This window comes from Zalophus californianus, chromosome 5, assembly GCF_009762305.2.
Source record: "Zalophus californianus isolate mZalCal1 chromosome 5, mZalCal1.pri.v2, whole genome shotgun sequence".
In the NCBI taxonomy this organism is placed as follows: Eukaryota; Metazoa; Chordata; class Mammalia; order Carnivora; family Otariidae; genus Zalophus; species Zalophus californianus.
In genome coordinates, this window is record NC_045599.1 from 83386078 (window position 1) to 83400392 (window position 14315).

The window sequence follows — 14315 nt, forward strand, 5'->3', positions numbered from 1 at the left end:
CCAACTAATATTAGCAAAGGAGCCAAGAATCCTCAGTAAAAAAAGTCTCTTCAATAACTGATGCTGGGAAAATTGGATACTCAAATGCAAAAGAATGAAACTAGACCCCTATTTTAAAACACTCACAAAAAAATTAACTTGAAATGGATTAAAGACTGAAACCATAAAACTCCTAGAAGAAAACATAGAGGAAAAATCTCCTTGATCTTGGTCTTGGCAATGATTTTTTGGATATAACATCTAAAGCACAAACAACAAAAGCAAAAATGAACAAGTAGGATTACATCAAACTAAAAGGCTTTTACATAGCAAGTGAGATGATCAACAAAATGAAAAGGCAACCTATGGAATGGGAGAAAATATTGCAAATATCTGATGAGGGGTTAATATCCAAAATAGATTAGGAACTCATACAACTCAATAACAAAAAGACAAATAATTAAATTTTAAAAAACGGGCAAAGGACCTGAATAGACATTTTTTCCAAAGAAGATATTCAGGTGGCCAAGGGGTTCATGAAAAGATGCTTAACATCACTAATTATCAGGGAAATGTATATCAAAACCACAATGAGATATAACCTCACACCTGTTAAAATGGCTATTATCAAAAATGACATAGATAACAAGCGCTGGTGACAATGTGGAGGAAAAGGAATGCTTGTAGCCTGTAGTGGAAATTTAAATCAGTATAGCCCTCATGGAAAACAGTATAAAGGTACCCAAAAAATTAAAAATAGAATTACTCTATGATCTAGCAATTCCACTTCTACATGTATATCCAAAGAAAATGAAATCACTGTCTTGAGGAGATAGTTACACTCCTGTTCATTGCAGCATTATTTACAGCAGCCAAGACATCCTTTGTGTTCATCAATAGATGACTGGATAAAGAAAATGTATATATAATGGAATATTATTCAGTCATAAAAAAAGGAAATCCTGCCATTTGTGACAACTTGAATGAAACTTGATGGTATTAAGATAAGTGAAATAAGTCACACAAAGAAAGACAAATCCATATGATCTCACTTACATGTGAAACCTGAAGAAAAACGAACTTGTAAAAATAGAGCAAAGATTGGTATTTGCCAAAGGCAGAGGGCAGGGAATGGAAGAAATGGGTGAAGATGATCTAAAGGTACAAACTTCCGGTTACAAGATAAGTACATTCTAAGAATGTAATGTACAGCGTGGTGACAATACTGTGTTGTATATTTGAAAGTTGCTGAGAAAGTATATCTTAAAAATTATAAGTATGTGAGGTGATGAATATGTTAAATAAACTTTTGGGGTAATCATTTTATAGTATATACATATATCAAATCATTATGTTGTATACCTTAAACTTATAAAATGTAGTAAATTACTTATATCTTAATAAAGCTGGGGGGGAACCTGCCCATTATGATTAATTCAACACTGTACTTAAAGGTTATAACCAGGAAAATATGATAGTTAAAAAAAAATTGAGAGCTCAAGGACCACTCCTTAGTATTTACCCCAAGGAGTTGAAAATTTGTCCACACAAAAATCTGCACACAGATATTTATAGCAGCTTTGTTCACAGTTACCAAAACTTGTAAGCAACTGACATGTTCCTCAGTAGGTAAATAAATAAATGTGCTGTGATACATCCTGACATGTAATATTATTCAATGCTGAAAAGAAATGAGCTATCACACCATGAAAAGACATGGAAGAAAATTAAATGCATATTACTAAGTGAAAAAGCTAATCTGAAAAATACCCATATTGCACTGTTTTGATTACAGTATCTTTATACTAAGTCTTAAAGTTGAGTAGTATCAGTCCTCCAAATTCATCCTTCCTCTTCAATATCGCATTGGCTATTCTGGATCTTTTTGCCTCTCCATATACATTTTAGAATCACTTTGTCAATATTCACAAAATAACTTGCTGGGATTTTGATTTGGATTGCATTGAATCTCTAGATCAAATTGGGAAGAACAGACCTTTTTTTTTGGTCTCTTTTTCTTTGTAAAACTTTTTTAAAAATTTTAATTCCAGTGTAGTTAACATACAGTGTTATATTCATTTCAGGTGTACCATATAGTGATTCAACAATTCCATATATTACTCAGTGCTCATTAAGATAAGTACTTTTAATCCCCTTCACCTATTTTACCCAAGAACTGACATCTTGAAAATACTGAGTCTTCCTTTTCATGAACATGGAATATATCTCCGTTTATTTAGTTCTTTGATACCTTTTGTTGGAGATTTGTAGTTTTCCACATATAAATCTTATACATACTTTGTTAGATTTGTACCTAAATGTTTCATTTGGGAGGAGGGCGTTATTGTAAATTATATTGTCTTTTTAATTTGAAATTCTACTTTTTCATTGTGGGTTTATAGAAAAGCAATTGACCTTTTATTTTTTTTAAGATTTTATTTATTTATTTATTTGACAGAGACACAGCGAGAGAGGGAACATAAGCAGGGGGAGTGGGAGAGGGAAAAGCAGACTCTTTGCTGAGCAGGGAGCCCTATGTGGGGCTCGATCCCAGGACCCTGGGATCATGACCTGAGCTGAAGGCAGATGCTTAACGACTGAGCCACCCAGGTGCCCTGTAATTGGCCTTTTATATTAACAATGTATCCTGCAACTTTGTTATAACCATTTATTAGCTCCAGTAGTTTTTTGGGGGTTGTTTTTTTTTTCTTTTTTTGTCATTACTTTCAGATTTTCTACATACACAATCTGTCATCTGTGAGTAAAGACAGTTTTATTTTTTTCTTTTTCAGTCTGTATACTTTTTCTTTCTTTCTTTCTTTCTTTCTTTCTTTCTTTCTTTCTTTCTTTCTTTCTTTCTTTCTTTCCTTCCTTCCTTCCTTCCTTCTTTCTTTCTTTCTTTCTTTCTTTCTTTCTTTCTTTCTTTCTTTCTTTCTTTCTTTCTTTCTTTCTTTCTTTCTTTCTTTCTTTCTTTTTGTCTCATTTAATTTTCTGGGACTTCTGGTACAATATTGAAAAGCAGTGCTGAGAGTGGACATCCTTGTCTTATTCCTGATCTTAGTGGGAAAACTTCAAGCTTTTCAGCATTAAGTATGACATTAGATATAGGTTTTTTTGTAGATATTCTTACCAAATTGAGGAAATTCTCCTCTCTTCCTACTTATATTGTGATTATGATAGTTGCATGGGTTTATATGATTGATGAAATTTTTCAAATTGTACATTTTAAATACATATAGGTTATTGCATATCAATTATACCTCAATAAAATTTTCTTAAATAGTTCAAAATAAAAAAATCTGGATCTCCCTCACTTTTTGGATAATGAGGCTTGGGAGGCCCATATTGACTCCACTTTCTTTTTCCATATGTTTGGAGAAGGGAAGCCCTGCATCAGTACAGGAAATATTGGCAAGAAATAAAGGCTGTTCCAATCTGAGACAACAGGAACACTAGCTAGAAAAAGCCTCATCCCCAGAGTATAGAATCTCCATTTCTCTATCCACATTTTCCTCCCTCTACAGCAATGTTGTTGAAGTGAACAACCAAGAAAGACTACAGACGTCTGCAAAAAGTTTAGATTATTTTCTCTGACAATGACCTCAGCTACAGGAAATACAGATATCTGGAGCTTCTCTGAAAGATGTGGTTGCACTTTTTTAAGAGTCCATCTAGTTTGCTTTAGGTTTCTTTTTGGTACCTCTGCTTCAGTTTTCTCCACTGCCTATTTACTTACCACTTCTCCAGTGCTTCTCCTTTCTTTATGTAGATCTGAATTTGTGGTCTGTATCATCTTCCTTCTCTCTAAAGAACTATGAACATTTCTTGCAAGTCAGTTCCGTTGCTAACAAATTTCCTCAACTTTTGTTTGTCTGAGAAAGTCTTTAGTACTTCTTCCCTTTTGAAGAATAATTTCACAGGGTACACAATTCTAGGTTGGTTTGAGGGTTTCCTCTCAATATCTTAAATATATTTTACCCGACTTCCTACTTGCTTGCATGGTTTCTGAGGAAAAGCTGAGGTAGTTCTTACCTTTGCTCCCCATAGGAAAGGTGTTTCCCCCCAATCTGGCTTCCTTCAGGATTTTTAATTTATGTTTGATTTTCTATAGCTTGAAAATAATATGACTAGGTATATTATGAATAAATATACCAAGCATTTATTCTGCTTGGTGTTCTATGAGCTTCCTGGATCTGTAGTTTGATACATGACATTATTTTGAAGAATTTTTCAGTCATTATTGTTTCAAATATTTCTTCTGTTTTTTTTCTCTTTTTCTTCTCCTAATATTCCCATTATAAGTATGTTATTACTTAGTCATTGTACACAGCCCTCAAGTTTTAGCTTTAATTGTATAGATAATGTATTCTAATGTATTCTTTCTTAGGTTGTATGGTAGGTGCATCAGGGCATGCTGATTTTCATTTCTGAATTTTTTTTTTTTTTTTTTTTTTTTTTTTTAGTTTGGATACCATTAGTTTATTATAAAAGAGAGACATGAAAATTATTTACATGATGAAAGATTTCACTTCACTGGAATGGGCAGCTTCACTTCATGCCATTTTAATAATGATTTCAGTCCACATACTTTCCGAGAATGTCACCATCTCTAAATAAGAAATAATCCTTGTCATCTAGAACTACTTTGGTGCCTCCATATTCTGGGAGAAGAACTTTATCTCCAACTTTCACACTAACTGGTTGAATCTCTCCACCCTTTCCTTTAGAGCCCGATCCAACAGCTACTACTGTTGCTTGCAACACTTTTCCTTGAGATTTTTCTGGAAGCATAATACCTCCTTTGGTTACAGTTTCAGCTGCGCTCCTTTCAACTAAAACTCGGTCAAAGAGGGGAAGAAACTTTCTAAACGCCTGCCCTGCCATGACGCCGACCGCCGCAGTTGGTACTCTGCTCTGGAGCTCTCATTTCTGAATTTTTTTTTTTTTAAGAGTTATACATTTAATTAGTTGTCAGAGAGAGAGAGGGAGAGAGAGAGAGTGCACAAGCAGGGGAAGCAGCAGGCAGGGGCAGGCTCCCTGCTGAGCAGGGAGCCCAATGCGGGACTCGATCCCAGGACCCTGGGATCATGACCTGAGCTGAAGGCAGATGCTTAACCGACTGAGCCACCCAAGCATCCCTCATTTCTGAATGTTTTTAAACATTTCTAATTAAATTTTCGAAGAAAGCAAAATATATGAAAGTAGGTTCTTATGGTTTTGATACAATCTCAGATCAGGAAACTAAAAAATCTTTCTCTCACATTATTTTATATGAAAATAATATTTAGAATAGAATGATTAAGAATTAAAATTCATTAGCATTTGACTGCAGTGCAGTCTCTTGGCAACTGGAAATTTGCATTGTTGTAAACACATTTTTTATTGTATTCTTGTAAACATAGCATTATGTTCTGATAATTATTCAACATAATCACTGATTTGTGTGGTTCTCCCAGGGTTAAAAAATTCTTGTTAACACTCTTTGATAGAACAAAGACATTTAAAGAAATGTTACTAAGATGTTGGTGTTCCTAGTCAGAGCTCAATATCCTATGAATAAAAAATAGAAAAAAGAATAACATAGACATAATGGGAAGAATATTTTAAACTGAACTGCTTAGTTATTAATATTATTATTAATGTATTATTAATCAGAGAGCTCCTTATCATGCCCATGCCTTAGATGAGCAAAGTGAGCCAATCGCTATTCAAGATCCCACCCACCATCCTTGCTTGCCAAGTTCTTGAATTTCTTTAGAAGCATACAGGAATGTTGGCACACTTAATTTCTCCACTGAAAAATGTAAAACTGTTATCTTTATTTACCCTTTGATTACATTCATTGTGCTTGACATAGTCAAGAACATTAAAAAAAAAAAAAAGTAATTCTTTCCCAGAACAAAACCTTTTGGGGGCATCTGAGTGGCTCAGTGGGTTGGGCGATTGACTCTTGGTTTCAGCTCTTGTGTTGATCTGGGGATCCTGGGCTTGAGCCCCACTTCAGGCTTCATGCTCAGCAAGGATCTGCAGCCCCTCTCCCTCTTCCTCTGCCCCTCCCCCCACTTGCACACTCTCTCTCAAATAAATAAATCTTTAAAAAAAATCTTGTGGAACTGCACACAAAAAAATACATAATGGAAACACGAATATTTCCAGTGAAAACAGAAAAAAGAACAGATCAAAAAGTTTTACTGACCTTTTACCAGAAGAGATGGGGAATTCACAAACCGTATTTATTTCACAAATCCATGGTTACTGGATTTTCTGAACATCTTAATGAATTCTTAAAAAGATAGATTATACTAGTTTGATGAAAGCCATTTGGGATAGAGATTTCCAAAGAAACATATTTAGCAATTTTTCCATTTAACACTTAAAAATAAATGATAGATCATTACTTTTATAAATCATGTCCATAGCTTTTGTGAATCCCTAATTATCAGTCTTTTTTCTGTAAAAATATTGCCTAGAACCTAGGCTAAAATATCTTGTATAGTACACTCAGGGTCAGCTGAATGGCAAAACAATGGCAGGGAATCTTTCAGTTCAATCTGTTTATGAAATTGTGCTTTGTGCCTGGAAGAGTTGTGTGGTATGCCAAATCAGGCTTAAAATACCATTAGAATTTCTCTGCCAGCAGTATGCATAAAAATTTTTTTCCAGTTGCCCAGCCTTCTCATCAAGGATAGAAAGAGACACATTTACCTAACCCCTATTTTTCTGTCCACTCCCAGAACAGATATTCTTATGTGCAGATCAGCTGAAAAGCATGGTCTTCTTCACTTATCTTCTGCTCTACATACACAAGGTTTCCTTTAGGCAAGATTTGAGTGAATTGTGTCTTAGCAAAACTGAGTCTTTAAGGACGAAAATAATAATTAAAAAAATAAAATAAAGCTAAAGACACAGGTCTTTTCCAGTTCCAATTCATCAGATTTGCTGACATCTGGCTGAACTTTCAGTTTAAAATTGGGTAACAGCCTTATACTGTTGTCAAAGATTTCTATATCATTCATAGTTATATGGGAATTTTTTTTTAATTTTCTTGGCAGCTCAACAAAACATCACTCTTAAATTTAGCTTGTGAGTGTATTCTTTACACTCACATACCTCATTGCTTTACTCCAATTTAATTATTGTGCAAGTTTTACAAACGACTCATATGCGCAGTATTTAGGACAAATGCAACCACACAAGAAGTACCTTTGCATCACACAAGAAGTACCTTGCTGGTTATTGACATTAAGCATGTGTGACAATTCATTAGAAAAAGAAATATACTCAGGAAAACTTTGCAAAGTTAGTGACTCAAGGCACTGACCCACTTCAAATTTCAAACTAAGTTATTTCAATTTTTCTTACAGTATTAATATCATAGATTATTATAGGTATTTCCATTTTCACCCTTATTATGTGCATCGCCAAGTATTTTTTCCCAAACTTAACTTTTTTTCTGAGACTATCTGAGATAATTGTCCAAGTCATTCAAGACTAAAAATTGCTTTTACATAAATTATACACAAATATCAAAATAATGGGCTGTAGATTTGTAATTATGAATGACCTAGCTATTAGAAGCCATACAACCCTTATCAGTCATGTCTCCCTTCTCTTCTCATTGAAATAATCATTTAATAACTAGAGGGGTTTTGTTCTAAATCAGCTGATATACCCCCAAATTTCAAGCTAGAGCATACACAAAAAGTTATTTAATATTGAGCTCAAATAAACTAGTTGATTTGTTAAGTTCATAAACAGATTTTAGCATTAATTTCTTCAACACACAGACGTTGGCCTCATAGGCAGGTTAACACTATCAGTTCAAAGTCAAATTTTTTCCTCTACTCCAAAGACAGCAATAACGAAAGGTAGGTGGGTAGATAGATAGATAGAGAAAGAAAAGAAGGAAGAAAGAAAGAAGAAAGAAAGAAAGAAAGAAAGAAAGAAAGAAAGAAAGAAAGAAAGAAAGAAAGAAAGAAAGAAAGAAAGAAAGAAAGAAAGAAAGAAAGAGAGAGAGAAAGAAAGAAAAAACTGCCACATTAAAAAAAATTAAAATGAAAAATGAATGTACCAGAAACAGACCAGAAATAGGTTTAAAAGTAGAGGATGTATCTGTGGGCCAGCACAGATTCAAGGAGAAACACAAGGAGGGATCATTAAACTAGGTTGTTGGCCAATGAAAGGATGCTGTCAAAACCCTCCATTGCCTGAGGCTACCCTTAAATAAAGCTGTGACCCTTCAGAAGTTGGAATACCAAAAGACTTCTCTTAGGCAGGGCCCGGGCTGTGCTACTCACCAGCTAGCTCAGGGTTAAGGTCTGGTTCAAGATCCCAGGACAGGGGGATCTTGCCCAAAATTAGAGGGCAAGTAGTAATGAGTTTGGGGACAGGAGGAGGCAGGCAGTTCAGGGAGGACAGCTCACCATGATAAAGTTAGGAGTGATTATTCCAAAGCCCTAGGAACTATCACTACCAATTAAGTGGGAATTTTTTAAGTTTCAAAATGAGTGTAATAAAAAGTCTTTGAGTTCCTTATAAAAATAATTTTATCTTTAAAAAATGAAAAATAAGAATGAAACCAAAATAAGCATAAACAAAGAACAGATAAATAAAAAATAGAACCAATTAGAAATTTAACACAAAGTAAGACTGTTGAATCATAGACCTGTACCCCCGAAACAAAATGTACATTACATGTTAATAAAAAAAAAGACAGAAATTTAACACAAAAGTATTTATTGAATTTTCTAAAAACCTCCTCTTAACACAGATTCAATTAAGTAGGAAAGAGGACTAACCAACCCACTCTAGAATGTGGCACCAAAACATAAATTGATATGGTCTACCAAACAGAAATTAAGATAAATTATATTTAAAGAGCTAAGAACTGAGATTTTCCCAAGATTTAAAATGCGAAACATGTAAATAAAATTAGCCCCAATCTAGGCACAGCGTAGTGAAATTGCAAAACAATAAGGATAAAGAGAAGATATTAATGTTAGTGAGGACAGATAACTTTAAAAAAAATGAAATTTGAATAGACCTTACTTTACTTAGATGGTTCAATAACCATTCCAGTTTTTAAATTATTTTTGTGCACATCCTACAGACAATTGTATATGTTAATGGAGCCAGTTTTGTTTTAATCTCATAGCCAATAAACAAAGATAAAAACAGCAGTGGTATTTTTTTTTTAGAAACATAACAAACATTTTACAGCAGCTAAAATAAAGTTGAATCCAGAATGTTACATTCTCTACATAAAAATTACTAATATTTTGAATCTATTACTAAAGTGTGGTCATTAGAAACCAAAACGTAACCACTTGGAAGGCACAGCAATCTGGAGATGTGTTGCTGTAACATAAAATTCATCATCTTCTTGTCGTCTGTGAGCCAATGATTTATTAATATAAGCCCAAACATCAACTATATTATAGCTACAACCTAGTAATAGTGTAGTTACAGATGAGAAAGTATTTCCAACCAAAACCTGAATACTCATATGTGTACAAATTGGTTGGGGGGAGGAGAGAATGACCCCTGTAGTTTCAAATGCTCCCTGTTTTTAAATTTGTTGTTTTAAAAATTGTAATAGATTTTTCTTCTTCTAGTTCTATGACTTGTTACCACGAATGATCATATCCTTTGGATGGTAATAAATGCTCACAATTTTTTTCCCTGAGATAGGATAACCATAATTAGATTTCTCCTCTTGACAAAACTACTACATACCCACTAATCAACAGTTTATTAATATGATTGATTATAAAAGTAACTTTATTGGAAGGAGGGTTGGGGAATTATTGTTTAATGGGTACACAGTTCAGTTTGGGAATCTGAAAAGTTCTGGAGATGTACAGTGATGATGGTTGCTCAGCAATGTGAATGTCTTTAATGCCACAACTATATACTTAAAAACTGTTAAAATGGTAAATTTTGGACAAGCAGCGGAATTGGTGCCTTCTGCAAGATTGAAATCATGGCAGGTCCAGAAACTGATGCTCAATTCCATTTCACTGGTATCAAAAAATATTTCAACTCTTATACTCTCACAGGTAGAAGGAATTGTGTACTGGCCACATATGGAGGCATTGCTTTGATGATCTTATACTTCAAGTTAAGGTCTAAAAAAACACCAGCTGTGAAAGCAACATAAACGATTTTTAACCTGTACCTCATCTGTTAAATTCCCATGCCTGGAGAAGCTAATGTCAACTCATCATGTGATACTCAATTTGTACAATAAATTATGAACCTGGAAAAAAAAATGGTAAATTTTGTGCTATGTGTATTTTACCACAATAAAAAAATTAACTTTAGGGTAAAGTAATTTTATCAGTGTTTTAAAAGAATAAGGAAATCAGTGGTACCTATTGTATTCCAAGAAATGACTGTTCACCATCATGGATAAAAATTAGGATGAGAATTTTCTTATCAATTTCCTGGGTTGTGACTGTTCTAATTGATATTTTCAGTCATGCCACTCTTTCACAGTCCATGTGGCACTTCTCCAACAGAAAGTTTACCTCAGATCAGTACGTGTCACTAGTCTTCCTACAGCTCTAGCTATGTGCTCCAAGTTAAACTGAAAACTTCCCTGTCATTTCTTTCAAACTTTGAGTTGGAGGCAATTCTAAGAACTTCTCTCACAACAATTGCCTGTTCCTCCTGTGTACCATGCTACAACTAGGTTTAATCATAGAATTCTAGGATTGAGGGACCTTACAAAACACTGTGACCTTTCCAGCATTAGCCACAGCCACTCGAAAACCATCCTAACAAACAATAGAGATTGTGTTGTCTTTTAAAGCTGTCTCTCAATATTCCATCCTTCAGGAATTGTTCTCCTTCTAAGAAATATCAACTTCAGATCTAAATCTATCAGACCCTGTTAAGGCACATTTCCCTTTGCTCTTGCTAAAATTTAATGGAGTCAACAATTGATCACCTTCTGTATTAATTTTTTACATCCAGTTTTTGAAAGCCATTACTAAATTGATATCAGATCCTAGCTGTCTCTTATACAGCCAGAGAACTCTGATTCTCTGAACTTTAACACCTAAGTTTGAGTTTCTATTTTTATGAAGCCCATGACCATTTTCTTTTTCTCTTCCAAACTCCACCTATTTCCTTTAAATTAAAGAGGGCAGAACACTCAAATAAGCTAATTCTTTTATTTCTGCACCTTCTTACATTCTAGGACCATTGCTAATATTTGTTATGAGGGATATTGTAGTACAGACATGTATAGCTTAAGATTCATTGTGTCTCAAAGGTGGCTACTACTACATTTATTGACAATATTTACATTTGCCCATCGTTCCTCTTATTTGTATCAATTATATTTAGGCTTTTATCTCAGATTTTAATATAAGCAATCATTTTTTTTTCCCAACTGATACCAAATAGCTTGTAAAATTTACACTGATGTAAAGGAGGAGGTGTTATCATGAACATTTATTGATCCCACATACATGTCAGGGTAGCTTTAAAAAATAAAAAGAAGAAAGCTTATTTATTTTGATACCTTGCTTAATTGTAACCTTTAGATATAACATACTGTCAGTAATAATCCAAATGATGGATGTTCTCAACACATGTTTCTTCGTGAATCGACTTGCTACTCTGTTTTTTTTTTTAACCAGGTTACTAAATAGAGGAATTTTGAGTATATATCATATATCAATAGTATATTTCATACAGTAGTGCAACATCAATTTTATTAAGTCCCTTTACTTCCCTTAAGAGGAAAAAGCTATGCAAGAGTCAAAACTCTCCCTTATGCAGGTAGAGTGAAATGTACCGTATAGTTCTATCAAATTATAGAGAGGTAGCCATGTGCATCCAGGGGTAGGAATGGTTTGCTGAGGCATACAGGCCCAGCAAAGGAGGGCAGAAGCATGGCGATCATCGTAATAGTGACAACTTTAATAGTAAAAAATGCTTCAAAAATGAGTGTTTTACAGCAGGCAGACTCTCCACAACCTGCAGCTTGTACATAATCTCTGACCTGGTCTGGGCTCAGAACATCCCCAGTGAGGAACAGCAAACACTCGGCGCCAAACGAGACCAACAAGATTCCTAAGCAATGATGAATATGAGGAACGGAGGGAGCAGGGCGCCCATGCTCTGGCAAACCTGCTCTGCCCAGTCCCCTAAGGTGATGAAATGTGTGACTGTCACAAGACTCAGTCATACTGTTATAATTGGCATGTACGGGGAATAGACACCAGCTGCAGAAACAGTATGTGCTTTGACAAGGAGTGCGCTGCAAGCTGCCACCAGCCTGTGCCTGCCGCCAACTCCACTCGGCTACAAATAGAAAGGATGATGCACAGTGGGCCACAGTTCTCACAGTAGCCCTCATCAAGCACTGCTTCAGGACCAAACAGGGTCTAGAAGTCCAGAGCGCCCATGGTGTTCTTCAAATGAGTTACACGTCACAGACTGTTCCTTCCTACAAGATGTCCAAAGGTCACCTGCATTGGTATCAATAGAAAAGCTTGTTAAAAATGCAGCTTCATGCCCCACCCCAGACCTATTGAATTGGAATCTCCTGGGGTGAGGCCCAGGAAACTGCATTTTTAAAATTCCTTGGTGTTTCTTATGAATTCTTCGGGTTTTGAGGGCGAAGGTCAAATGACCCGATAACAAATACCAAAAAGCACAGATTACAAAAGGAGAAAATAATACTGCTTTGGATTTTTATTATGTGTTGCAATTTACCAAGTGCTTTTACATGTAGGCTCATTTCTCCACAAGTGTATCCTACAGAGAAGACAATACGTAAAAGATCCGAGTGGCCCAAGGTTAGAAATATAGTTTAAAATGTTTTCAAAGGATCAGGAAGAGAGGAAGGGTATTTTTGTAATGTCTAGAGCCTTTCCACTCTACTATTCTGACTCATAGTAATAAGAATTATGATGACATGAATAACAATAAAAAGGGAAAAAATGATAGCAGCCCTTCCTACGTGCCAGACAGTGTGCTAAGATTTTACATTCATTACCACATTTAATTTCCATAACAACACACGAGATACTATATTTCCAGTTTCACAGTTGAAGAAATTAAGTCTCAAGAAAATTAAATTAGATTGCCTAAGATCATAGAACAAGTAAATTATGTTGCCCAGATCCAAATTTTCTGCTTGATTTTAAGAATGTGTTCTAACCACTTTACCCTCCAACCTCCCAAATGTGACTCACTCAGTCTAGCTACAAAGTTGCTCCATTGTTTGCAGGTTAAACCTCGCTTCCCTTCCTCACAATACTTAGGGCAACCATACCTAGCCTGGTGAAGTGAATGAACTTTTCAGTGTGTCCCTCAGCACCATGTCCTTCTGTGTTCATGCACCAGTGATGTATTGACTTCCCTTTCAGTGCCATATACTGTGCTTGGTGATAGGAATATAGCGATGAGTAAAATGAAGTTCCTGCTCCCATAGAATTTACATGGTGGTATAAATCTAGGGTTACACCTGTTCATACTAGGTCCTACTTCCCCTAACCAGAAGCCCATGATCTGGAGATTTTTCTACTACTCCATCTTTGTTAATAAAATATCCTGATTCTTCTATGCTCTTGACAAACCACTCTCTTAGTGCATTTTACCAAACCTGAACCCTTCTTTGCTAATGGCTTCTAATGGTCTCAGGGGCTACATTTGCAAAAATCTATGATCATTGTATCAGTCAGGAATTTTTAAGTGCAAGGCAAAAAAAGAATGCAAATTGGCTTACACAAAGAAAGAATTTTTTATGCAGTAACTGGAAAACTATAGAGATTTTCTAGGTACAGCTGGATTCAGGTAGTCTAGCAATGTTGTCAGAAAGTTATTTCTTATCCCTGGCTTCTACTTTCCTCTGTCAGCTGTATTCTCTTATAGGTTCTTCTAACATAATGGCAGGATGACCACCAGTAGCTACAATCTCACCTCATACTCTGTTTATAAATACCAAGGAAAGAATTTCTCTTTTCCAGGAATTGTGACGAGAAACCCAGGCTTGAGTGCCATTGGCTTGGCCTGGGTAACCTAAAAATGTAGCAGTTTGTCCAGATCTGGATCATAAAGCCCTAGGGAATGAGTATGGCCCCACCCCAAACTACCTCAACTAGAAGTTGGCAAGATGTGCTTCCCCAAAGATAAAATAAGGTGTTATTATCAGAAATAGATTCTGAGCAGGGAAAAGCAATAGATATACATTAAAACCATTTGGTAGGGACTTTAAAACAATATCCTAATCTAGAGTAACAATTCTAGAAAGAAAAAGAGAAGAATCCAGTAATAAAAACAGGAAAATGAGGGGTGGGTGCAGGAGAGAGAAAGAGACA

General features: G+C 35.2%; 2 protein-coding genes across 2 annotated transcripts; one reads left to right on the top strand and one right to left on the bottom strand.

Moving 5' to 3' along the window:
- Positions 1–4438: 4438 nt before the first annotated feature.
- Positions 4439–4894, bottom strand: LOC118357010 (10 kDa heat shock protein, mitochondrial). Its single transcript, XM_035727732.1, has one exon. The coding sequence runs from the start codon at positions 4861–4863 to the stop codon at positions 4555–4557; it is 309 nt and encodes a 102-aa protein (XP_035583625.1). The 5' UTR covers positions 4864–4894; the 3' UTR covers positions 4439–4554.
- Positions 4895–9926: 5032 nt separating this feature from the next.
- LOC113929539 (ATP synthase membrane subunit DAPIT, mitochondrial-like) lies at positions 9927–10250 on the top strand. Its single transcript, XM_035727733.1, has one exon. The coding sequence runs from the start codon at positions 9962–9964 to the stop codon at positions 10136–10138; it is 177 nt and encodes a 58-aa protein (XP_035583626.1). The 5' UTR covers positions 9927–9961; the 3' UTR covers positions 10139–10250.
- Positions 10251–14315: the final 4065 nt, after the last annotated feature.

Bases quoted from the DNA above. Each gene is read 5' to 3' on its own strand.
- LOC118357010 (XM_035727732.1), bottom strand. From the start codon at position 4,863: ATGGCAGGGCAGGCGTTTAGAAAGTTTCTTCCCCTCTTTGACCGAGTT.
- LOC113929539 (XM_035727733.1), top strand. From the start codon at position 9,962: ATGGCAGGTCCAGAAACTGATGCTCAATTCCATTTCACTGGTATCAAA.